The 23,282-nt window shown below is 44.7% G+C and overlaps 5 protein-coding genes across 6 annotated transcripts in view; 3 read left to right on the top strand and 2 right to left on the bottom strand.

Annotated features, from left to right (window-relative positions):
- LOC6547303 (centrosomal and chromosomal factor) overlaps positions 1 to 23,282 on the bottom strand; it is a 42,693-nt gene that overhangs the window by 2,266 nt on the left and 17,145 nt on the right. The window contains exons 3-6 of the mRNA XM_001974693.3: positions 17,809 to 17,838; positions 4,236 to 5,196; positions 2,050 to 2,482; positions 1,551 to 1,766 (exon numbers count right to left, since the gene is read on the bottom strand). Coding sequence (XP_001974729.1) covers positions 1,551 to 1,766; positions 2,050 to 2,482; positions 4,236 to 4,561 — 975 coding nt within the window. The 5' untranslated portion in view covers positions 4,562 to 5,196; positions 17,809 to 17,838. The remainder of the gene's footprint in view (positions 1 to 1,550; positions 1,767 to 2,049; positions 2,483 to 4,235; positions 5,197 to 17,808; positions 17,839 to 23,282) is intronic.
- Positions 5,617 to 6,737, top strand: LOC6547302 (elongation of very long chain fatty acids protein F). The gene is made up of 3 exons (XM_001974692.3): positions 5,617 to 5,812; positions 5,871 to 6,055; positions 6,117 to 6,737. The coding sequence occupies exons 1-3, from the start codon at positions 5,770 to 5,772 to the stop codon at positions 6,675 to 6,677; spliced, it is 789 nt and encodes a 262-aa protein (XP_001974728.1). The 5' UTR covers positions 5,617 to 5,769; the 3' UTR covers positions 6,678 to 6,737.
- On the top strand, positions 6,874 to 7,984 carry LOC6547301 (elongation of very long chain fatty acids protein F). Its single transcript, XM_001974691.3, has 3 exons — positions 6,874 to 6,948; positions 7,010 to 7,194; positions 7,255 to 7,984. Exons 1-3 carry the CDS (start codon positions 6,918 to 6,920, stop codon positions 7,828 to 7,830), a joined length of 792 nt encoding a protein of 263 aa, XP_001974727.1. The 5' UTR covers positions 6,874 to 6,917; the 3' UTR covers positions 7,831 to 7,984.
- On the bottom strand, positions 11,480 to 11,983 carry LOC6547300 (probable salivary secreted peptide). The gene is made up of 2 exons (XM_001974690.2): positions 11,793 to 11,983; positions 11,480 to 11,734 (listed from the first exon to the last, which is right to left on the bottom strand). Exons 1-2 carry the CDS (start codon positions 11,979 to 11,981, stop codon positions 11,564 to 11,566), a joined length of 360 nt encoding a protein of 119 aa, XP_001974726.1. The 5' UTR covers positions 11,982 to 11,983; the 3' UTR covers positions 11,480 to 11,563.
- LOC6547299 (sodium-dependent nutrient amino acid transporter 1) lies at positions 20,082 to 22,572 on the top strand. 2 transcript variants are annotated; one of them, XM_001974689.3, is made up of 7 exons: positions 20,082 to 20,629; positions 20,820 to 21,194; positions 21,359 to 21,548; positions 21,605 to 21,887; positions 21,959 to 22,135; positions 22,215 to 22,315; positions 22,367 to 22,572. In XM_001974689.3, exons 1-7 carry the CDS (start codon positions 20,118 to 20,120, stop codon positions 22,436 to 22,438), a joined length of 1,710 nt encoding a protein of 569 aa, XP_001974725.2. In that variant the 5' UTR covers positions 20,082 to 20,117; the 3' UTR covers positions 22,439 to 22,572. The 2 variants fall into 2 exon arrangements, with proteins under 2 accessions (XP_001974725.2, XP_015011867.1); XM_015156381.2 differs by lacking the exons at positions 21,959 to 22,135; positions 22,215 to 22,315; positions 22,367 to 22,572 and having other exon boundaries at positions 21,645 to 21,802.

Here is a 23,282-nt window from a genome sequence, read left to right on the forward strand (position 1 = left end):
ATAAAGAACATTCCACGCGCTAATAAGCACATGAAAAAGAATTTAATTAAGTTGGGAGCTGGAACGGAAAAACGATATTTCATCAAAATAAATAGCATGCTTTAATAGCCAAAAGAAAGCAAGTTAATTCGGAAATAATAGTGAGGCTTTTTTGCAGTTGTGTTCGATATTTTCTCAAGGTGGACTGTGTGTAAATCTGATGCTGTGCCTTCCTTCCATCCAATTAATGAATTTATGCCGTGTGCCTGCCAACAATCGATAATAATTGCAAACTCTGGCAGCTACATTTTCAGAGGAACTTGGTCGCCCCTTTTGTTGGCTTTAATTTGCAGCCTTTTGTGGCAGCCACGCCCCCTGCTGCCCACTATCCGCCCCCTGCTGCTGCACTTCCGCAGCAAGTGTGCTGTGAACAATTTAATTAAGCCGGAAAATATTGCCGTACAATGTTGGCAGAACGAGTCCATAGTCGACTCCGGCGGGGTCCTTGAATTTGCCACGTTGTATAAATAGCCTCGCCTCGCCTCTCAAATGGGCGGAACGAGCCGAGTAAATAAAATTAATCAATTTCAATAAGAGCCAGCAGGCCGTGCAACAAGTTCATAACTTTTTTGTGTTCCTCAATATTGTATTTTGTTTTTGCCTTGGTCGCCTGGGCACTCAAGCGTTTCCGAATTATTCACGTTGGTGAACCATTTGGGAATGTGCATTTCGCTGAATCTTTAATGCAGCCAAAATGCATCTGACATATCGGATGGGAGCAGATCGAGGGTTTTACTTTGAGGCCAAAGTGCACCCTGGAGAGTTGGATGCATTATTTATGCTGCTCCACAGGATAATTTGACGTTTTGCGCTGAGGGAGCTCCGTTTCGGTGGCATTAGTTGGCCTTGCTCCCGCCAGTTCCATCTCAATAAATATTAATACCAATATTAATGAAGATTTATGTGAATCAGTGGAGTGGAGTGGAGTGGTGTGGAGGAGCAACGACATCCAGCGACAAATTGAAACGCAGCATCCACTGCAGTGGAGACGGAGACACGGCGACGAGGCAGTTAAAATTGAAATGAAACTGGATAAAATATTGCCCTGTCAGGAGGATGGGATGCAAGGCAACGTTCACCTTGGCCCGAGTGTGGCACATGCAACTTCCGGCTCGCAGCGAAATTGCATCAGGCCAAAAACCCAATTTTGTGACACTCTGCGGCAGGGCAACAAATACAAGGCGACCGGAAAAGAAACAATAATAAAACCTGGCCCAAAAAGCGATTCGGTTCGGTTCGGTTCGGTTCGGTCCGGGTGTTAGACGTAGCCGTTTGCCAAATGAATTTGCAAACATTTCCGCTCCGGCTGCCGACATGGACACGGAAATTGGCCGGGACATGGCCAGCGTTTCAGTTTAATTTGATAGATGGCCAGCCGGCAGTAGTAGAAGTGCCACGTCCAAGCCGGCCGACAGTTAATTAATAATTATGGACAGGCCGAGAGAAAGGCAATTCTAATTGCCAATTAGAGATCAAAGCGAAGCCACATAAAAATGTCTGGGAACACTCACCTCTGGCGACACAAAGTAGCTGGGACTCTTCTCGATGGTTATCTGGCCACGGAAGGAGTGCGGCATCTTCTTGCGGTACCACTCCAGACCCTTCAGGTAGTTCTCGTCCCGGTCGAAGAAGTGCACCTCGCCGCCGGCCTTCTGGATCCGCGGATGCAGGTAGAGCATCTCCAGCAGCGCCCGTGTTCCGCACTTTCGTACACCGATGATGAGTGCCTGGGTGCGGAAGTCGAGCCAAAAGAACACGAACATGCAAATTGCAGCAATTAGTCGGGCCCCAAACTGACTGCCACACATACTATCCATATGCATACAGGGAAACTACATAGTTACCATACATGTATGAAAAGCAGGTCTGGTTTGTGCTAGTTTAAAACATATTCTAGTGGCCTCATTATTCTATTTCCAGTCTCAATAAAACAAGGTACATTAATTACCTATTCCTGGCTGTATCGTCGGTAAACTATTTAAGAATTTATCCAATTTACTCAGGACTTACCTGTGGCAACCGTCGACTGGTTTTTGGAAAGTGCACTCGGCTGGAGGGAAAGACCATGGGATGGCTGAGCTGATTGGAGCTGGGCACGGGCTTCACGAACACGGGCAGATGATTGGAGGCGCCGCCGGCGGAGGAGGAGAACGGGGAGAAGGAGGAGCCGCCGGAACTGGACGACGAGGAGGAGGAGGATGCCAGAGCCGATGCGGAGGCGGAGGCGGCCATAGATAATCGATGCCTTTCGTGGACAGCCTGGGCCGCCTGAATATTGTACACGGCACTATCGTACAGGACGTGGAAGGTGAGGAACAGCGAGATCAACATGACCGTAAGGAAGACGACGGCCAATTTTGGACGGGACACGCCCACCACCAGGATGCAGTCCGTGGGCGAGGTATCAGGACCCGCCGGCCGCATTGCCGACTTCGGTAGCCATCTACAAAGAGAAATACGGGTATATAGTAGAGAGGACATCGATTAGGATTTGGTTTTGGTTTCAGCTAATTAGATTGCCCTTCCCACTGTGCTGAGTAATTAGGGCTGCCGGTTTCCCAGCACACCACTGCTGCTCCTTCCTTTTCCTCCTTTTCCGGCTGCCCTTAGCTAAATTAGCAAGACGACACTCTGGACGCGGTCCTCCATTTTTAGCCAGCACCTGAACGCTCACGTCCGGCGGCGCTTAAGCGAATTCCATTATAAACGTTTCCGCTTAGACCGCAACAAACACTGGCAGCATTATTATGAGCACCACATTGCAGCACACTAGGCGTATACGTAACGTGGCCTAATGGATGACTTCATTTGCAGCATGCCGCAGCTGCACGCTGCACGGTGCACTGTGCACGGTGCACGGCGCGGGAATGGTGGGGGTGAGCAGTTGGTCAGGTGACAGAAGGCGCTGCTGCCAGTCTGCGGCTAAGTGCAATTTCATATACAGAGTAGGGGCGTGGTGGAAGAGGCAAAGTGATGGTGGTGCGGAAACGTGGAAACGTGTGGCAACTGGTGGCTTCGCCTATGGAGTTACCCCTGCCGCCGCCTCATCCACTTCGCATGCGACACCTCGTTAAAAGTAACGACACACTGGGCTGCAGGCCCGCAAGGAGTCGAGGCACTTCACTCGACGGCGCCGTTTGTGGCGCACGGAGCAACCTCAGAGCCAGACCGAGCAAGTCGCTCGACTTCCTGCCATTCTACATAGCCCCATTTCCACATTTTCGCCCTGGATCCCCTAATTCCCCCCAGCTCACTTCTCTTTTTCTGCCAGTTGTCGACACGCTTTAAGTTCTTTTTATATTCCCAGCTGTTGTTTTTGTTTTACATTTTCTTAACCCGTTTTAAGCCCGCAGCTGCAGTAACAACACTGAGAGAAAGGCCTTCCTAGAAATATAAATAATGGATAATGCTTGCAAGGAATAATAAGTATCGCCTTGAGAACTTAGCCAGAGATCTTCCCAATATGCCTTGTGCAAAACGAAGCAAGTCCTGATTTCAGCAGCCCCCTTCCGCCCATTTATTTCTCCCTGTGTACCAGCCCGGCTGCGACTGGCCTCGTTTTGCGCTCCACAAGGCGGCCCGCCACTTGACTGCGATCTGCATAAACGCAGCGCCACCCAGTAAGGAGTCCTCCTCCTCTAACTGCTTCTGCTTCTGCTCCTGCTTCTGCTCCTTTTTATCCTGTCGTTGTCACACACTTTCTAGGTTGGCTGGCAGCCTTTAAGCCCAAATCCCCGCCGAACGCAAAGCTTTAAGGACGGGCTCAGGCACTCTAATCCTGACAAAACTGGTATAAGTTCCATTTCGCAGTGCTAAGCATTTGAAACGCTTCATTTGTCCCTGTCTCTGGTCCCCTGGTTCCCTGGTCCTCTGCCTGATGTGCTTTGTCTTCTGCCCACCGCTGCTCCTTGGGTAAATATTTATAATTCCCAGATTCATTTTGTGGGACTGGACTGGAGTGGACTGGTTTTCTGTGCAGCAGCGCGGTAAATTCGAATCGAGCAAATGCTGTGCCGTTAAAGTTAATGCAATTTTCAATCGCGCTGTTAAAATGTAAATTTTATTAAACCATCCAGACGTGCGGCTATCTCCGCACCAGATTCCCTTGGGGAGATCGCAGTGGTGGGCTTGACCTTTTTATCGGCTACGTGCAAAAGCGGAACCTGAACCCAAAATGATTTGTTGGCCGTACTCACAGGATATCCAGCGGCAATTTGACGGAGCAATCGCGCAGTGTCGCCTGGTGTTGCTGCTGTCTCTGGTGGTATTGCTGCGTGTTGCTGCTGCTGCTGCCGTTGCTGCCGCTGGTGTTGCTGTTGCCGCTGTAGTGTTGCTGGTAGTGATGGTGGGGATGCTGCAGCAGCTGTTGGTACTCGTTTGGCTGGGCCTGCTGCTGTTGCTGCTGCTGCAGCTGCAGATGTTGCTGCTGCAGATGTTGCTGCTGGGAGTGCTGTTCGTTGCCATTACTGCTGCCGCTGCTGCTGCTGTTGCTGCTGCTCGCACGTCTTTTGGCGGCAGTCATCAGAGAGGCAGCTGCGCTCGGCTGGAGAACGCGTTCAATGGAGCCCAAACGATTGCCGCTTTCGGCTGTTGCTGCAGCTAATTGGCCAGTGGACGTGGGCCAGCTCGATTGCAGCAACGTGCAACATGAGTTGCTGCCGGATTGCCGGGTTGCTGGTGGGCGGTTAGATTTATGGGCCAAACCCACCGACACACCCACGCCGCCTTCTCCTCCACCCCCTCGGGGGAGAAACTGCTCTTTTGTTTCGACCCTTATCGCAGGAGTTCGTTTCGTGTTTTTTGCGCTTTAATTAAATTCCAGGCAATCGAGGGGCGGGATTCCTTCAGCTCTATGCGTTCGAGGTCACTGCTCACAGAGTTGGAAAGGCAACCTGTGACTGGGCGACATATTGAGCCTCATTTCCGACCGGGCAAACAAAACGGAAGTTTCCTAACATCATCATCATCATCATCATCATCGGTGGCACCATGTCCTGACCTTATTGTTGTTTCGTAATTGTATTTGTTGCTGCTGCTGATGTGGCTGTTGTTGCTCCTTTCCTGGGATTAAAGCCGTAATGGCCTCGTCCGATTTGGCTGCTGCTCCTGATGTTGCCCAGAGCCATCGTCTATTGTCCGCCAAAATGCTTTAAACCACTGAAAAGAGTGGCAAAACAATGAAATCGGTTAGGCAAATCCGGTCTATAAATTATGTATAAATAAAACGTATATTTAAGCTTTTCATCATTTTTATTTCGCCCTTCTGTGTACAGTTTCTATAAAATTTTTAAAATATAAAAAGTTTGCCAACGAGTACAAATTCATTGCAATATTTCAATACTCACACTTTCAATATATTTGGTCTCTTGCAATTGCAATTTATTGAAAACAGTTTCAGCAAGTAGTCCTTGGAAAATTTGATATCTCATTTTGAATGTATAAATTTGTTGCATGTACTAAACACTAAGCACTAAATGCCCCGAAGGCGAACCACCCCGAAAGTGGCGACCCCAAAGTGGATCCATGCATTGCATGCGGATGAATTAGAATTTTTGTTAGAAATTCAAATCTAGACGACTCCTGGTCAGGGCATAGCATAGTGTCTAAAGAGGCATACATAATCAGTTGTCATTGTGCTTTGGCTCGGAATATATGTATTCTTGCAGGCGCATTGGTATATAGGGTGGTGAATGGCAAGCGCGCTCCTCAGTTGCATTCCACGGAGTCATCATGAATTTCACACTATTTGAAATTTTCCGGAAGCTGCCGGCAGGTCAGTCTGATTGTTGCATCTGTAGCTGATCGATCATACTTTATAATAATACCCACAGATCCCGTCCCTCCGCCCATGCTGAGAACACCTCTGCCAGCGATTGTAATAATTTTGGGTTACCTGCTGCTGATTTTCAAAGTGGGCCCCGATTTTATGAGATTTCGCAAGCCCTTCAACATTCGAAAGACAATGTTAATCTATAATTTCTGCCAAGTTTTGATGAACTCCGCCTTTTTTGTGATGGTGGGCATTTTAACCGATTGCATTTCTACAAAGAATCAATATTATATTTTTGTTCTTGCAGGGCACACGTTTTTTTTTTATCTGGAAATTGTACGACCTCCGCTGCATGGAAAGTCTGCCTTGGGATCATCCATATAAAGATACCGATCGTTGGCTAACATACTTATTTTTCATCAACAAGGTGATTGACCTGATGGACACCGTATTCTTTGTGCTGAGAAAGAGCTCCAAGCAAATCACCGTACTCCATGTCTACCATCATGTATTAATGGTGTTGGCTGTGTCCTTCGTATACTATTCCTACGGACCCGGAGGACAGTACAATCTGATGGGATACCTCAACTCATTTGTGCACGCGGTGATGTACGCCTACTATTTTGCATCTGCTTGGTATCCGAACGTGAAGAACACATTCTGGCTTAAACAGTACATCACCAAGCTGCAAATCATACAGTTTGTGATCCTCCTCACACAATCTGTCCTGACATTGTGGCTGCATCCCGGTTGCCGTGTTCCCAAGTTCCAGCAGTTCCTTCAGCTGGGAGTTTCCCTTTCCATGATTGTCATGTTTGGGAACTTTTACTATCAAACCTATGTCAAAGCCAAGAGCAAACAGCAGTGATTCATAAATACATTGTAGTACTCTTTACGCAATTGAGTCGGCCTCAGTTGAGTGTGACTAGATTGAGCGTTTTATTCAGGGTCTCTCATACCGAAATGTGGGACAGACATCGCAGTTCAAATAGCTGAATAATACATTATTTCATTTGATTTGGCGTCATTTCGATAAAACAAACTGGAATGTTTCAAGACTGCTGAACAGTCGCTAGCGGTTCCTCAAACAACATTCAACCCAATAATAATGCTCCGATACTTGCGCTTACCTCAAGCGGGTATGTTCGGTAATTTGCTGTACTACACATAGCTATATAATTCCTTTTGAAACCTCGTCAGATCCCAACCCAATTCCGCTGGCTGGTTCACCATGGCCCATCACACTGATTTTGATAGCTTATCTGCTGTTTGTCCTCAAGTTGGGCAAGATCTACATGAAAAACCGGAAGCCATATGATTTGAAAACGGTCTTGAAGGTCTACAACCTGTTTCAGGTGCTTTACAATGGTCTCTACTTCGGCACGGTGAGTTTTGAGACAGAACATTCGTACTGCAATTAATAAGCGTGCCCCTTTATTTTCCAGGTATTCTATTATCTCTTCATCGAGGGCATCTGCAATCTGCACTGCATTGTGAGCTTTCCCGATGGCCATGAGCGCAAACAAACTGAACGAGTGTTGCATGCCGCATATTTGCTGAACAAGATTCTCGATCTAATGGACACTGTGTTCTTTGTGCTGCGAAAGAGCTATAAGCAGATCACCTTTCTGCACATATATCACCACGTGTTCATGTCCTTCGGTAGTTACGCCCTAACACGATACTATGGAACCGGTGGCCACTTCAATGTCGTTGGATTGCTCAACTCCTTGGTGCACACGGTCATGTATTTCTACTACTTTCTGTCCTCAGAATATCCCGGAGTGAGGGCCAATATCTGGTGGAAGAAGTACATAACACTGACTCAGCTCTGCCAGTTCCTAATGCTGCTCAGCTACGCCATCTATGTGAGATTCTTTTCGCCGAATTGTGGGGTTCCCCGCGGTATTCTCTATCTGAATATGCTGCAAGGCGTGGTCTTCATTTATCTGTTTGGCAAATTTTATGTCCACAACTACCTGAGACCTGCGAAGGCCCAAATCAACACAAAGCAATCGTAGGCTTAAGCTATTTGAATATATGTAAATGCACCTTTAATTAGTCCATGCATTCAACTCAATACTCGCGTTACTTCTACTTTCTCAAATTCGACTTCGGATCCAAGCTACTTGTATAACTAAGCTAAACGAAAGAATAAAATGGTATTGTCCCGAACTATTTCTGCATTTCAATTGGGGCTATGGATGTTTATAAAAATGGGAATTGTAGCGTGAAATAAAAATTCCAAGTTAGGTCGCGTGATACAAAAATTTTCCCAGAAAATGATTGCCCACGTGTTGTCGAAATTTATGGAAAAGCTAAACCATTTACTGAGGTTTATCGGTAATATAAACCACAAGCCAACACCCAGGAAATAATGTAATATATGGACATTTGAGATGGAGAAGAAAACCTTTGATCTGTTATCAGCTTTAATATCCAACCACAATGTCATATCATGCGTGTTGTATTGGACTTCGAATGGAATCGCCTTGAACTAACATTTGGAAAAGTACTGAAAAAGTATAGGAAAAACCCTTGTGTACTACAGTTTCATAATACTGCATAGCGGTGCATAGCCATTGCATAAGCAAAATAACCAATTATATTGTGCTGGTAATGGCATTCTTAATTTATTTTCCTCAAGGTTTGTTTATTGCTTATAAAACATTTTTAAAAGCTCCTATTGAAAGTAAATTTTTTTGGAAATAAGAGCACCAATAAAATATACGAAAGAGAAATTTCGAACCAAGAAATGCTGAATTTTCAATCAAGAGCTCCGCAATTCGTAGCTTTAAGCTCCAACCCATTGAATGATAACGAGTAGTTGTAATCGAATAATTGTTGCACATTTACATTACTCATATGGCATTTTCTGTAAGACAGCTGACGGGTAAGCACCAAAAGTCCAAGGTATGATGTTGTACTAGATAGGCGATCCCTTAAGTGCTCGGAATATCTGACAGTATAGCTGAAAGAATTGATCAAACTGAGACAGGTTTGACTGTGACGGTTTGGCAAAGCCGTGCCACTTAAACATCGACAGAGTGAAAACTGCACGCCGGAAAAACAGCTCCGGGCAATCAAATGCTGCCCCTTACTCTTTGCTCTTCCAGCTTTTCCTGTTGTTTTTCCTCGTTTGTTGGCACGTTGGAAAAGCTTCGCTTGATAAGCATAAGAAATGGAAGGAAACTAACAAGTGCGTTGGCTTGTGTGTGTGATATCTGTGTGTGACTGTTAGTGTGTGTGTGGGTGTGTGTGTGTGTGGCCCAACGAGCGACTGCACATAACAAGCTTCCATTATATCCCATTTGTGCTGCTCCTTGCCAGCTGATAGGACAAACCGGAGGCGCTATAACCGTAGCTAAAGTCTGTTGCACTAGTCAAACTTAAGCCGGAAATTCACTCTGAGTGCAGAGAGAAAAAAATTGTTCAATTCGGAGAGTATCACCCAGAACTTAAGAAGAATTTTCCAATCCGTCGATGGCTGTGCATTACTTGTGGCAATAACTCACCTACAGAAGCAAAGTTTAATGTCAAATTTCCTTATATCACAAATTGAATATGGAACAAATAAATAGCTCTTATGGTTCCTAAGCCTTTTATGCGACATTTATATTACAAATTCCTAGATCAAGCAACTATTTATTTTGAGTATTTGTCCTAAATTGGCAAGTTTTGTGCTCTGTGCATGCCATGCGCAGACACATAGAGCATTCGCCCGCCTGCAATTGTATTTACTGCTGGAGAAAACGAAAACAATTGCCGCAAATATGGCAAATGGCAATTGAAAAACAAAAGTCCCTGGCGAAACGAGACCAGAAATCCGTTCGCCTGCTCCTTTCACACTTTCCAGCCACGCAGGACAAAAGGCCGAAAAACGGCAGCAGGGACGTGAGTGCTGAAAAAGAGCCAAGGATGCAGCTGCACACAGAAAAAAAGGGGGGAAAATGCACAAAATTGGCTGTGAAATGAACGAGCTGAGGCGACGTGGCGTCTATTGTTGCCGCCGAGGCAAAGTAGGGGAAATGGCTGCGACAGCAGCGAAACTGAGGTCAACTGAGGTGAGGAGGCAGGCCAAAGTCAAACGGAAATCTACATAAGACCCTGCTACACTTGCGATTGACAGTCCTTGAGATGTTTCCACTCAGTTTCCCATATCAATGGCCTGTGACCGAGCACCACAACATCGTACAGCCGGGTGGGCAATTAAAAGGCATTCCAGAGCTCAGCCAGCATAAATTACTCAAATGCGAGTATGCAAATGCCATTTGTGCGATTAACAATGCAAGCGTCAAGACCACTGGGCACACTGAGCCCACTACGCACAAAAGACGCACATTAAAATGATCTGAAATTATATAGCAAAGGGTAGCACATGTATATACTTATATAGATACGAGTATATGCCATCTACGGCCATACCGAGGGGAACTGACCTGGCTGCCTGGCTGTCTGGCTGTCTGGCTAGCTGGCTAGCTGGCAGCTTTCCCATAATTTACACTTTATCGAACGATAACAAACAGCCTGCATAATGGATGGCGCTTGGTTTTGGCCTGGAATGGAAAGGAGCGGCAGCTCAACTGGCCCACTTGCCCCACCTGTGGTGTGGGTGGTTCTGGGGGCATCCTGGCATTGACTTGGGCTTGAGGTTACCGCAGGGTTCTGCGTGAGATCCTTCTCGCCTTGTAAACGGATTCCCGTACGCAAAATGTGGCGTCAATCAAATATGCCACAACTGCAACGCGTTGCACCTTTAGGGCAGGTGTGGAGGAGCTGTTAACCCACATTTACCAGGCGATTTGGCGACTTGGGAGACAAAAACCATTTACATTCGAAAACCATAAAAGATACAAACGCCGACCTTCTACCGCTCGTTTGGGGAATATGGCATGATAAAATTTTAATTCGTTGCGATTGATGGTAACCACCCCTTATATGTACACCCCATATGTATGTACATATGTGCATGTATAGAACCATCGATGGTTGATTTCCCAGAGCCAAGGGATACAGCCAATACATTACATTTTATAACCCCGGCTAATTTGCATATATGCAGGCATACGTACGACCATAGAAATAAGAGTATATGTGTCTGCGTAACATTGATTGGATTTGTTTGACTTTCACACAGCCTGATGGCATCGCATCGAAGACGGGTGGTGTTTTGGGTGTTGGGTTTTGGGAGGTGAAAGGTGGTTTTTAGGGCTTTCTGGTGGTTTTTAGGCGGTGGCGTTGGGAGGCTAAGTGCCTGACATTTGCTAAATGGCAAAGCGCCTGGCTTCACAGGCTTTTGCTGGTTATACTTTCCCCATTTGCTCAACCGAAAATTGCACTTGCCTCGTTAGTCGAAATGGCTGGGTAATTACGAGTGGTCGGAATTGCCCCCAACAACTCATCGCCTACTTGGCCTATGACCTTCAAAGTCGCGGCTAACAAAGAAGAACTGGTAACGACTTTTGGTATCCTTTAAATAGATAATAACAACAGCTTGCACTTAGTATCTGGTCGCAACGATTAATAATGTGGGTCATAAAAGTATCTGGTGATTACTATGACTAGCTCAAAATGAATGTACTTCAACCAATCAGCTCATTTGGCTGTCAATTGCATAACCATTTACATAAATACGCACATAAGTGTGCTTGCAGATATATATTCAGTAAATAAATATGTGCTTGTCAAATGAACAAACTATCTGTATTTGCATATGTATCTGAGAGGCATACTCGCATATGCAGGGGCATATAATTAAATGCCGTAAATGTCGATGATGAAACTGAAGCCCTGGTTCCGTTGGCTCTTCAAGTGGATCTTGGCATATGTGGTTTGTGGCCCACCAGCAGTTAGGTATGCATAGCCTCCATTTCCATCCCGAATCTGATCCGTGATCACGATTTGGGTGATGGTGCGTGCCAGTTTCTATCAAATGGAAAGCAAGCTTATGAGGGGAAAACCCTTTCGAGAGTGAGTAACCCACCTTTTGATCGAACTCATAGTCTTTGGTCACCACGCGCAGGAACTTGGACTTCTCCGTAATGATCTCCCTGCGTAAAAGCATATCCCTGTAGCTTCTGGCGCCCCAGGTAATACTGTGACTGCGGCCACGCCCAGATGCCTCAGAGAGGGCGGATAGCGAGACTACTAGTAATATCACGGAAAATTTCATTTTTAGAAGTGATTTAACTTTTTCTTAACGCGACGCTTTTATAGCTCCGAATAGCTGCATTATTTCCACCCAGCTGTTCGCTTAAAACCATAAACAATATTATTCAATATATTGAATAAAGTGCTTGTAAACAATAAACTACATGAAGTTGATTAATTGTGACACATAACTTGCTGCACTTATTCAATCTGTTTTACTTTTATTTATACAAAATAAAAGTGTAAATATAATATATAGACAGACCGGCAGTCGGAAAACAAAATAGCCATCACAATAAACCGACTGCTTTGTAAATAAAGATGGTATCACTCACTTCAATAATGAAACATTTACACGCTAAGAAATATATCACCAACAAAGTTATATTTAAACGATTAAAAGCTTAGTGCAAACATAGCAAATATTTAAGTCGTAATTCAATTAAAAATGTTGCGTGGAGTGGCAGTATTGCAGTCATTAAATATTAATTCCCTTAATATAAGCCATATAATCCCAGTCATTAGGTAAAGCTTTTCGGAACTCAGCCAATATCTGCTTTAATTATGACCACAAACATATTTTTTGGTATTACATAAACTTTGTAATTAAATAATGAGCATAAATTTAAGGCTCATAAGCCTTAAAATGTAAATGGACAGCTGCTGAAACTTTAGATACCGGCTTCTATGGCTGTTGAATGAACCCTTCGGGTCTGTGGAAGTGTTCCACTTTCCACTCTCCACTTTCCACTTCCAGCCCGCAGTCTCATATTTTGCCAAGTGGAAATACTTTTGCAAAGATTTCCGAGACTCGAGACTTTTGTTTCGACCCGGTTTTCTGTTCCTGTTGTTGTGGTTGGCTGCTTTAAATACCGCTGTGTAGGTGTCTTGTTTCGGTTTGAAAAGCCGCAACTGCGGACTTTAAGGCAAATATTTATTTAATTTTAACATCCCCCGCACTCACGACCCACTGCACAGATCCAATTTACTCAAGTACAGAGACCCGGTCGCGTATATTGTTGAAATTTTATTGTGCAAACATGAGAATGTCTCTATGTGTGCGCTTGTATTTGTGTTTTATGGTTGCCACGTTGGTTTTTCTCATTTACTCGCACAAACACACAAACACACAAACGCAAAAAATGGCAGTAACACAAACAAAATGGCCGAGCAACCGTTGTTAAGTGTCTCTCATAGCTGCGTTCATGCTGCCTGTGTGTTGGTGCATAGATTGTGTGTCTGTCTGTGTGTGTGTGTGGGCTACAAGGTGTAGGTCTGCATGTGTTTACCGCAAAAAAAGCAAGCAAACAAGCAAACAAACAAAAAGCGATTCGTTGGCAAACAAATCAGCAAAGCAAAATTTAGGTGGACAATAAAATTCGGCTGCAGGGCTCATGCAAAAACACTCACAAACACACGAAAGGCAATAAATATTATGCTGTCTTCTATTTGAGCATGAAATCGGATAAAAAGTACACAATATGCTTTGCATACGCCCATACAGCACTGTAAGTACCTAGTAATATTTGGCATTACTTTATTCATGCCATTTGTTGACAAGTTACGGCAGAAAAGCTACTAAATAATAGTTTTAAACATTAAGAAATAGTTTTAACATTCTGAGGCTCTATATTTTCTGCACAAATCCAGAACAATTTTGATTTTTGGTACTTTGCAATTAAAAACATGAATGTTGTGTTTCATAACGATGTACCCCCAAATTGAGCCAGTAAAATTCATTTTGTGGCGTGGCAATTATTGCATGTTCCCCTGGGTCACGAACTAATTGGATGAATTGGATAACCCTATCTCGTATTACTCGCAAAGCAACCATTCCTCAAACAGTCAAGAGAGTGATGGCTCGTATCTAACGAAATTGTGGCAAGGGGAAAAAACTTAAATTTTGCCGCCATGCCGGAGCTCTTCAAGCTCAAAACGCTTTAAATAATTTTAATTAAAACAAATGGCACTCGAAATAAAACACGCACATCAAACAGGAGTGGGTGGCCTCGCGAGGTGGTGGGGTGTTGGGGGCGTTGGTGGAGGAGCCTGAATGGAACAGACATGCCGTGTAATTACGCTCGACGGACAAGAGAGGGGTGGCGGTGGACCGCGGGGGCAGGAGCAGGACGAACCTTGTTTGTGCATTGAATCAAGTGGTGTTGCTGCTCTTGCTGTTCAAAATGCAGCACGAACGAACCAACACACACAGGAATAAATAACTTAATCACAATTTATTCATGATGTTTGCGATAGTGTTTATGTCAGAGGCAACATGGCTTTTAAGAAAGTTATGCCAGATGATTTTCTTGCCATGAAGATCCTTAAATCCAATTATAAATGAGCTAAACAGCAGTAATCAGCCTTTTACGGTTGATTATATAGATTATTAAATTCTGGTAAAGTGCTCAAAGGTTTCTGTTTGAATAACAGAAACAAGTAACAGGTTTCATTTTACAACTTTTGCCCAAAGCTTGGAAACCGCACAGCTACTAACACAAGTTAAACAATTAGTATTCCTACACCGCAGGCGACTCTTTGCACTACATATAAAGACAAGTTGCTGTGCAATTTTTCTCAATGCATCCTTTTTTCAGGAAGAGGTCCTGGCGCCGCTGTTGTTCGTGACAAGCTGAGACAGAGGGCAAACATGCCGAGTGGACAAACTCCCACAACAACTTCATTTTGGGAGCTGTTGCCGAACATGTTGGCGAAGTTCTCGCGGCACTTTTCACGCTCGAGGATGGCACACAGGCGCTCGGAAATTGGCCAACTCCCATGTATCCGCCACCTAAAAATGTGACCCCCTCCTCCGCCCGGCGCCAGCACAAAAACTCACGAATAAAACAAACCCAATTGTAATTAGGCTTGAGAGCTGGCCGCCCGAGGGATGGGGCCAAAAGGGGGCGGCTGGTGGTGTTGGCTGAACTTCCTAAAATTACATTTAATCATTGTTATTTTAGGCCCTCCACCGGCTAAGTGCCACTACCCTCACCACCACCATCATCAGCACTGGCCATGCCACGCCCCTTCCGCACGTAGATGCCACTGAAGGCAAACAACTGTACGCAAACAAGTGTGTGTGTGTGTGCATGCAAGGGCACTAAGGACATTTGATAAAAAGCCACTTTGTGTGGCATTGCGCTTCTAACTAAAGCCGGCAAAATCTGGCCAAAAAGGCGCTTCCCATAACCCATTCGGATGATGAGGATGTAGGGGATTTGGGTGTTGGGTTGTTGGGGTGTTGGCCTCCCCTTCAACTGGTTAACACTTTGAACGTGCCACATTTTGACAATATCAAAGTTGAGTGGCTTAACTGACAGCGCCAGCAAATTTGCTCCGTTTGGCAGCAAGGGCGGCAAATAAATAACGTTTATAGCGTAAATATGGTAAATAGCAAAACGGACGCCTCAAGTGTCAGTTGTCGCCTGTCAGCGCCACAAGAGGCATTCCTCCTCATCCTGGCCAAATGCCAAAATAAAGCTGACAAATAATTGTTAATAAGGCAATGCCACTATGTCTGCCAGTCTGCCAGTCTGTCGCGTCCCAAGCGATTGACAATGAGATTGCGCATACGCCGGGTGGGCAAGCCAAAAGAGATTTTCACTCCCAATTACGCTGCAAAAATGTGTTGGCCAGGCCAAGAGAGCTTGGCTAAAGGCGACACTTGTTGAGGGCGGAAAAAATCGGGAGGATGTCAAGTTGAATTTAAGTACCGTGAGTACGCTGCCAAAGACATTTTTCGTGAATGCACCATTTTCATTTGCAACACAATTGAGAAAGAGCAGCTTGCGAGTGCTATAAAATTATTTTTTGGCATGCAAATTGCATTGGCTCGTGATTTTCCCCATGCCATTTTCATTTTCTTTGGCTGTCAACAGCGAAATGCAGATAAGTCGAAAACGAATGGATTTCCAGTGCCCCGGAGCTGTGCCCGTTTTTCCTTGGCTAACAATGAAAATTACTTTTCATATTTAATTGTACTCGCTATGTGCAGGATACTAGAACATGTGGCCAAATACCGAAGCCAAAGTGCAAGCCAAATGCCACATTAAATTACATCAAAGTCAAAGAAAACGAAGAAAGTAAAGAAATTCCCCCCAACTTGCAATTGAAATTTGTTTGCCAACTCAAACACGAACATGGGGCACCAAAGCCCCAAAAAAGTTGCTCGAAATTAGACGTGGCAAGCAAGTAATGGAGACACCAGAAAGGAAATGCTTATTATTTGCATAAATTCCACACACACACAACAAGCCAAAGGACCAAAGTCCAAAGTGACTGGCTAAGGAGAGGCGATGAGTTGAAAGGGAGAGAAAGAAATGCAAATTGTGTTGGCAAATTTAAATGTCAGTCAACAATTCAGTTGTTAAACTCGCATTACCCACAAAGCCATAGACATTGCTGGCCGTGCATACAAAAAAAGTGAATGGAACTTGTTACTCATACGCCCCGTGGTCGGTGTTCCTAGCACTCGTTACTCATACGCCCCATGGTCCATTTTCTTTGGACTTCTGTGTTTTGCTCTCTGCGCTTAATCGAAAAGCGTGCGTGACTCCGTCAAAAGGGAAATGGGGTTGGTGGGCGAAGGGAGGGGCGGGCTTATCATTTTTGGGAAAGGAAACTTTCGACAACTTTTCACTTTTGTTAGGTATTGCCACAGCAGCTTTCGGTTTTGCCATTCGATGTCAATTTAAAGTTTTGCCTCTACTTCCCTTTCATCCTGTTCTTTTCTATTGGTTTTTTGTTGATTTTTTTTTTGTCTTTTAGCTTTTTTGTGCCGAAATAAAAGTTTCGCCCGGCAAAGTTGGAGCAATTGTGAGAGGTTGCCGTGCTGCTGCATCCGGCATAATCGATTCGCTTTTGGCTTTTTCATTTTAATAACTTTTGCAGCAGCCACGGCAAAATAACAAGCACTGCAACAATTACGTGCCGCAAGTGCAAGAGCAGCAAACAAGCGGCAAACAACGAAACAAAACTGAACTGAGCTGCAGCGAACTGAACCGAACCGAACCCAACCGAAAGCAGTGGCAATCGACAACAATGGCAACAAAGGCGGCCACAAAACCTGGATCAGGAGCTGTGCGCCAAACTGCGAACTGGGTTAAACACTTGGCCGGAGTTTCCACCACCTGTCCGCTCACCCATCCGACCCGTTGCCCGGGTTTCCCTGGATATCCGTGAGTTTCCCAGAGTTTCCCAGAGCTTCCACCTCCTATCCCTTGACATTTGGCCGGGGCAACTAACTAAGTTGCCAATGCCGTTACTGTTGCTGCTTCGTTGGTGGCGCCACTGCCACTGCCACAGCGCGATGCATTCAAGTGGATGTTACCTTGCTCATAATTGAGGCACGCGCTAAGCGAAACAAATAACAAGGGGAGCCGCACAAGCAGCTCAAGCACTGATTGCTGCCCCGAAAACCCTTTAAATTCAAGTTAGGCACTCAGCAAAAGAGGTGCTCAGAATCAGGAGCCCGAGCTAAAGATTCGAATATAATGTGTCACAATTCAAATTGTTGCATTTCTATTTTTATGCAACCTCGCAACAACACTTCCTAAATTGCCATTTTACCTTAAAAAATAGGCTATAGTTGTGGTATATAGAACATTTCAGTAGAAGCATATGTATCTTGTATCCATTTTATCAATCAATGTGGTATAGACCAGGTAGGACTAGTATGCATTTTTTGGCTAATTTACAGGCATTTTTTCTCACTGTAATAGGGCTGATAGAATGAGGTTGCGTACACACTGTAGAAAAGCCAGTAATTTTCCCTGAAACACGTACTGGACTCATAAGCCAGCATAACACATGGCTGGAAAACTTATGTGTGTAGTTTCTCTACTCACCGAAAGTTAATTTCCGCTTGGTCGACGCACCTGCAACGAAATGAATGAAACGTAATTTATAATTAATATTAACGCATTTTCAATTCAATAATAAATGAGGGTAATTTATTTACAGTCCAACCACCGCAGGGCTCCAATTCCTACGATTGGCAGGCCAATTAGTTGAATTCAAGGTAGAAGTTTCATTTTTTGCGACCTGTGGCAAACAACGCATTTTAATTCAATTCAAGTTGATTAAAAATTCATTTAACATTAAATATGAACTCAATCGAATTGTAACTGTAAATAGTCGAGTTCAATGAGAATCAATAAAAAACGTGACATTTGACAAGCTTAGCAAAAAGTTGATTGGCTGGAAAATGGCGAACTTAAACGGGACACAACATACGAGTGTGTGCTTGAATTACCAATACATAGGCAGGTGAAGCGGAAACGGAAGTTGCTACAAAGTCCGTTGAAATCAATTTTAAAAGAGAACTTGTTAGGAGCAAAGCCGAAACAACAGAATGCCAACGGAAACCGAATGGCTTGGGTTTCAGTCCAGAGAAGAAAGGGAAAACTAATTGCAGTGCTCATTTTTTCTTGTTAATGGGCCTGCAAACGAGCTTCGAGTTTCCCTCCTTCTATCGATCCTTGCACACACACACATACGCACACACATTCACACATGCTTACATCCTTGTATCCACACACATGTGTTTTGGCTTGTGCCATCGGAAAAAGTTTTTCCCCCCAATTTTATTTGCCTCATTTCGCTGCCATTGTTGCCGCTCGTTGAAAATCTGCGTGCGCAAGTAACAACATTTTACAGCCGCAATTAAAGTTAGTTAGCACACCGCCTTCAGCCCGTTTTTCCCGCATTTGCCGCCGCTTTCCCTACAACCAGCAAATGCACTGCACTTTAATTAACCCAACACCAGGGGAGCAACCCAGAAATTATACATCCCATTCGCTTTCCACCCAGCTAATGGCAATTTATGTGCGATAATTTGTGGTTTGAACACCATAAAAATAAGTGCGACGGCTCGAATAACAATCAACTAAATGAGAAATACTCCAAAGCGAAGAAATGTATTTTTTATGGATTTAATTTTATTGTATTAAATGCTTACTGCTCACAAAAAAAAAAACTAAACCATAAAACTCCCACTTTGTTTGCTTTTTATATGCCACGTTTTTTCATGTATTCAATGCTCTTAGCTAGAAGCTAAGAAAATGACTTTAAATAGTTCTAATTCACTGAAGTGTTGAATGCCAAGGCATTGAATGCAAACAAGTTACGCTTAAAAGGCATTCGTGTGCATTAGAGTCAATTACGAGGGATTGCAGTGCCCACGCAGTGAAGCTAAAGCCAGAGGCAATCAGCATTATCAAAGGCTTTTAATTGTCATAAATCTGCGAAAGTTGTTAAAAACCCATTTAAAATTGTCACACTCAAACGGCTCAGTGGCATTTAACCAACTATCTGCCACAGCCCATTCCATTACATTCCATTCCATCCCTTTCCTTGCCAGCCAACTGGTGCGCTTTATTTTCTTGGCTCGATGGCTCCTTCTTTTAGCCAAGTTCACTGGCAGCCTGCCAGGGATGTTAATTAGAAAACTCTTGAAAATTATTAAAAACTTTGCAAAGCTGTCAGACAGACAGACAGATGAGAGCTGAAGAGATACCAGTGGTAAAATATAACTTCAAATAGTTGCCAACTCGGTGGAAAATGGTTTTCAGAAATTTCATAGCTCCTTTTTGATGGCTGCTCGAAGTATGTTTTACTCGAGAAATTACTTTTGAAAGGAGGGCGGAAGAGTTTAATATTGTTTGTGAAGCGGCATAAATCCGAACTTTTATTTAATTAAATATAATCAAAGATCTCCGACGTCTTTCCAGATCAACCTAGGCGGCTGCCGCATTTCAAATTTCACAACTTGGCTCAATTTGCGTAGTCTGAATTACATTATCGCTTGTTGACATACCCAACGCCACACCCCTTTACAAACTTGCCCATCGGCCAGTTCTAATGAATCTGTATACAAATTGCCTCTGTTTCTGAATTTGATTCGGATTCAGTCTCCGGCATCTGCATGCCACTTAGCACCTTTTATTAGTGCCAATTAAGACTCATTTCACGATGCGTTCCGTTTGCGTTTCACTTGCTTCTCCGACGAGATTACAGACCCAGACTGCCCCAAACTAGATAATCAACCGCATAGAATTTGTGGCGCGGTTCTGACACTGAATCCGAGCATCCGAGTTTCCAGGTATCTCGATTGCGGTTAGTTAAACGCGGTGTCTCAAAGTGCACAGTTCTCGGCATGGCGCAGCTAGAGATTTCCACCAAGTCCAAGGAAAAACCAGCGGAAAACACAGCGGAAAAACCAGCGGAGCAGTGGGGAAACGGTCTCGAGTTTCTCTTCTCCTGCATTTCATTATCCGTGGGATTGGGGAATATCTGGCGTTTTCCCTACATTGCCTTCCAGAATGGCGGCGGTACCTTTGTGATTCCCTACCTGATTGCCCTGCTGGTAATTGGACGGCCCGTCTACTATCTGGAGATTTCCCTGGGCCAGTTCACGGGTCGTGGCGTGGTCAAGGCCTTCGATATGGCTCCCCTGCTCAAGGGCGTGGCGGTGGGCCAGGTCCTGGCCACAGCCGCCTCCATCACATACTACTCCAGCATCATGGCCTTGACTCTGAGATTCCTGCTGGCCTCCTTTGGCTCCGAGCTGCCATGGAGTAGGTGCTGGGAGAGCTGGGGCACCGACTGCCACGACGGCAATGCTCAAAATAGCAGTGGAAAAATGTCGCCGGCACAGCTGTACTTTGAGCAAGTACCTCCACTTTTAATTCATTAATTCATTCAAGTAGTTGTTGACAGCATTTTATGAAACTAATTAAGATAAGCAGAGGATTTCCACTGCTAATTCGCTTGCTAATATCATTAGTAAAATCAAAGTTAGTTTAAGTGAGTTAATATTAAGTGCATTCAAATTATTTTAAATTATTTTCCCTTTCAGACGCGAGATCCTCCATGAGGTGCCCAATATAGACAACGGACTGGGTCTGCCCAACTGGCAACTGGTGGCCTGTTTGGCGGTGGCTTGGCTGGTCATCGGAGGAGTCCTCATCCGAGGCATTAAGAGCAGTGGCAAGGCGGCCTATTTCCTAGGCGTCTTTCCCTATGTGGTGCTGCTCATCCTGCTCCTGAGAGCCGTAACCCTGCCAGGAGCCATCGATGGCATCATATACTTCTTCAAGCCGCAGTGGCGGGAGCTGCTGAACCCACTGGTTTGGTACGCAGCCGTGACACAGGTGTTCTTCTCCCTGGCCATTTGTTTTGGCACTTTGATCACCTATGCCAGCTACAACAACTTCAACCGCAATGTGTACAAGTGAGTTTATGGACTCCCTAATAACTAAGATAACAGAATAAGATAAGATACTCGTGCAGAGTGAAAGCCAGAATGCATATTCCATTATCAATTTCATTTCGAAATCTAAAGCTAAGCCAAGAGATTTATTCAAGCAATGGGCTTACCACCGCTCCATTCCACAGTGACATTGTGATAATCACCACCATGGACTCCTGCTCCTCCATAATTGCTGGGTGCATCACCTTTGGGATTCTGGGGAATCTGGCACGCGAGACCGGCAACTCGGATATTGGCAGTGTGGTGAAGGGCGGCGCCGGATTAGCCTTCATCTCGTATCCGGAGGCCATTGCCAAGTTCGAGTATGTGCCACAGGTAAGGTATCGAGAAGAGCCAGCGCCATGGGCGCCCTAAAGCACAACTACCTAAAGATGTTCGCGGTCCTTTTCTTCCTCATGCTATTCGTCCTAGGCATTGGCAGCACCGTGGGCATGGGATCCTGCATCCTGCGCGTCATCCGGGATCAATTCGGCTTACGCTCCGCGTCCATTTGGAAACTTGCCAGCGGACTGGCTGTTTTGGGCTTTTCTGTGAGCATCGTTTACATGACCCCGGGCGGTCAGTTTATCCTGAACCTAGTGGATTTCTATGGTGTGTCCTTCACCGCTTTGATCCTGGCCATTGGCGAATTGGTGGCTGTTGCTTGGATTTACGGTAACTTCATATACTCGTATCCATCTTGGGATAAGCTATTGCTACAGTTCCCTTTTGTTTTACTTTTTTAGGAGTTAATCGCTTTTGCGAGGACATCAAGTTTATGATGGGCATTGAAACGGGTTGGTACTGGCGCCTCTGCTGGCGTTTCATTACTCCTGGCTTGATGACCGCCGTGCTCATCTACATGCTCCTCGACATGTCCGCTCTGGAGTACAAGGGTGTGGGCTACCCCACCTTGGCGCACGGTAGGTCATCATCTTCCTGTACTTTCATTTTGTTTAAGGGGTTAATACTGTCCTGGCTTTCCTCTCTCCCTACCAACAGTTTTTGGCTGTTTTCTGGCTACCTTGGGGCTGATTCAACTACCCGGCTGGGCCCTCTATGCCATCTATAAAAAGCGTGGCCAGAACGGCAGCTTCTGGCAGGTAAGTTCTTGCCCCTTTCCACGGACTTTTCACCCCTTTTCCGTATTTCAGAGAGTACGTGCCGCTTCCAAGCCGACGGACACTTGGGGACCGGCCAACGTTCAGCTGGATGCCACCATATAGAAAATTAGCTCGGTACCCAGCACTGCGTATACGTAATGGGTCTAGTAGTCAGGGGCATTATTATTTGATATGGCCTAGATGAAAATGGGTAGAATAAAGTGAAATATATGGGGCTCGTGGAGCCAAAAACAAAAGCGGGCTTATTCTGGCGGAACAATTTAACTGCCCGAAGGAGTTGAGCTGGCGAAAGGAGCTAGTCGAGGAGGAGCAACTGCAGGCACTTTTAATTACCTCTGGGCAGAGCTCCAGCTGGGCGTGGCAGTTGCACTGCTTCTTGGTTTCTGTTGGTGTTTGTGTTAGTCCGCTTGGCATGTCAGTCATGTCAGCAATGCGGAAATGCGCAAATACTAAATGAAAACAAGCAGCGATGCTAGCTTTCCTTACGCCGAATCTTAAAATACTCTCTCACACAAAAATTATTTCTTTAAAAAATCGAAAAAAAAAAAAAGATTTCCAAACTCCCCTTGAGAAATGTTACACTTGTTCAGAGAAATACTAAATATTAATAACAATTAATGGACTGTTTTGAATCAAAGAGGCACCTGAGATAATTTAGATAATTTTGATTCCAAATTAGATTATATGAAAGGAATATGAATATTTAATATTCAATCACAAATTCAAAAATTGATCGAAAATTGCCAATCCACAATCGAATTTGAAAATAGAACTGCTATTCTGAAATTTCTCTCAGACAGCATAGCTGATAATAAGAATCGCGCTACGATTTCCATAAAATTGGCCACAAATTGCAATATCCTTTTGGAAGGATACAAAGTGCTGCAGCGCAGACAAGCGGGATGACTTGGAAAAGGATGAAAAAATGGGGACTAGAGCGCAGCAG

This window comes from Drosophila erecta, unplaced genomic scaffold (assembly GCF_003286155.1).
Source record: "Drosophila erecta strain 14021-0224.00,06,07 unplaced genomic scaffold, DereRS2 tig00000092-arrow-pilon, whole genome shotgun sequence".
Taxonomy (NCBI): domain Eukaryota; kingdom Metazoa; phylum Arthropoda; class Insecta; order Diptera; family Drosophilidae; genus Drosophila; species Drosophila erecta.

Coding starts and splice junctions, on each gene's coding strand:
- LOC6547302 (XM_001974692.3), top strand. CDS start 5,770: ATGAATTTCACACTATTTGAAATTTTCCGGAAGCTGCCGGCAG. Junction 5,813..5,870: donor TTTCCGGAAGCTGCCGGCAG/GTCAGTCTGATT, acceptor TAATACCCACAG/ATCCCGTCCCTCCGCCCATG. Junction 6,056..6,116: donor ACTCCGCCTTTTTTGTGATG/GTGGGCATTTTA, acceptor TTGTTCTTGCAG/GGCACACGTTTTTTTTTTAT.
- LOC6547301 (XM_001974691.3), top strand. CDS start 6,918: ATGCTCCGATACTTGCGCTTACCTCAAGCGG. Junction 6,949..7,009: donor CTTGCGCTTACCTCAAGCGG/GTATGTTCGGTA, acceptor AAACCTCGTCAG/ATCCCAACCCAATTCCGCTG. Junction 7,195..7,254: donor ATGGTCTCTACTTCGGCACG/GTGAGTTTTGAG, acceptor TTTATTTTCCAG/GTATTCTATTATCTCTTCAT.
- LOC6547300 (XM_001974690.2), bottom strand. CDS start 11,981: ATGAAATTTTCCGTGATATTACTAGTAGTCTCGCTATCCGCCCTCTCT. Junction 11,735..11,792: donor ACTATGAGTTCGATCAAAAG/GTGGGTTACTCA, acceptor TCCATTTGATAG/AAACTGGCACGCACCATCAC.
- LOC6547299 (XM_001974689.3), top strand. CDS start 20,118: ATGGCGCAGCTAGAGATTTCCACCAAGTCCAAGGAAAAACCAGCGGAA. Junction 21,195..21,358: donor TTCAACCGCAATGTGTACAA/GTGAGTTTATGG, acceptor TCCATTCCACAG/TGACATTGTGATAATCACCA. Junction 21,549..21,604: donor AGTTCGAGTATGTGCCACAG/GTAAGGTATCGA, acceptor AACTACCTAAAG/ATGTTCGCGGTCCTTTTCTT.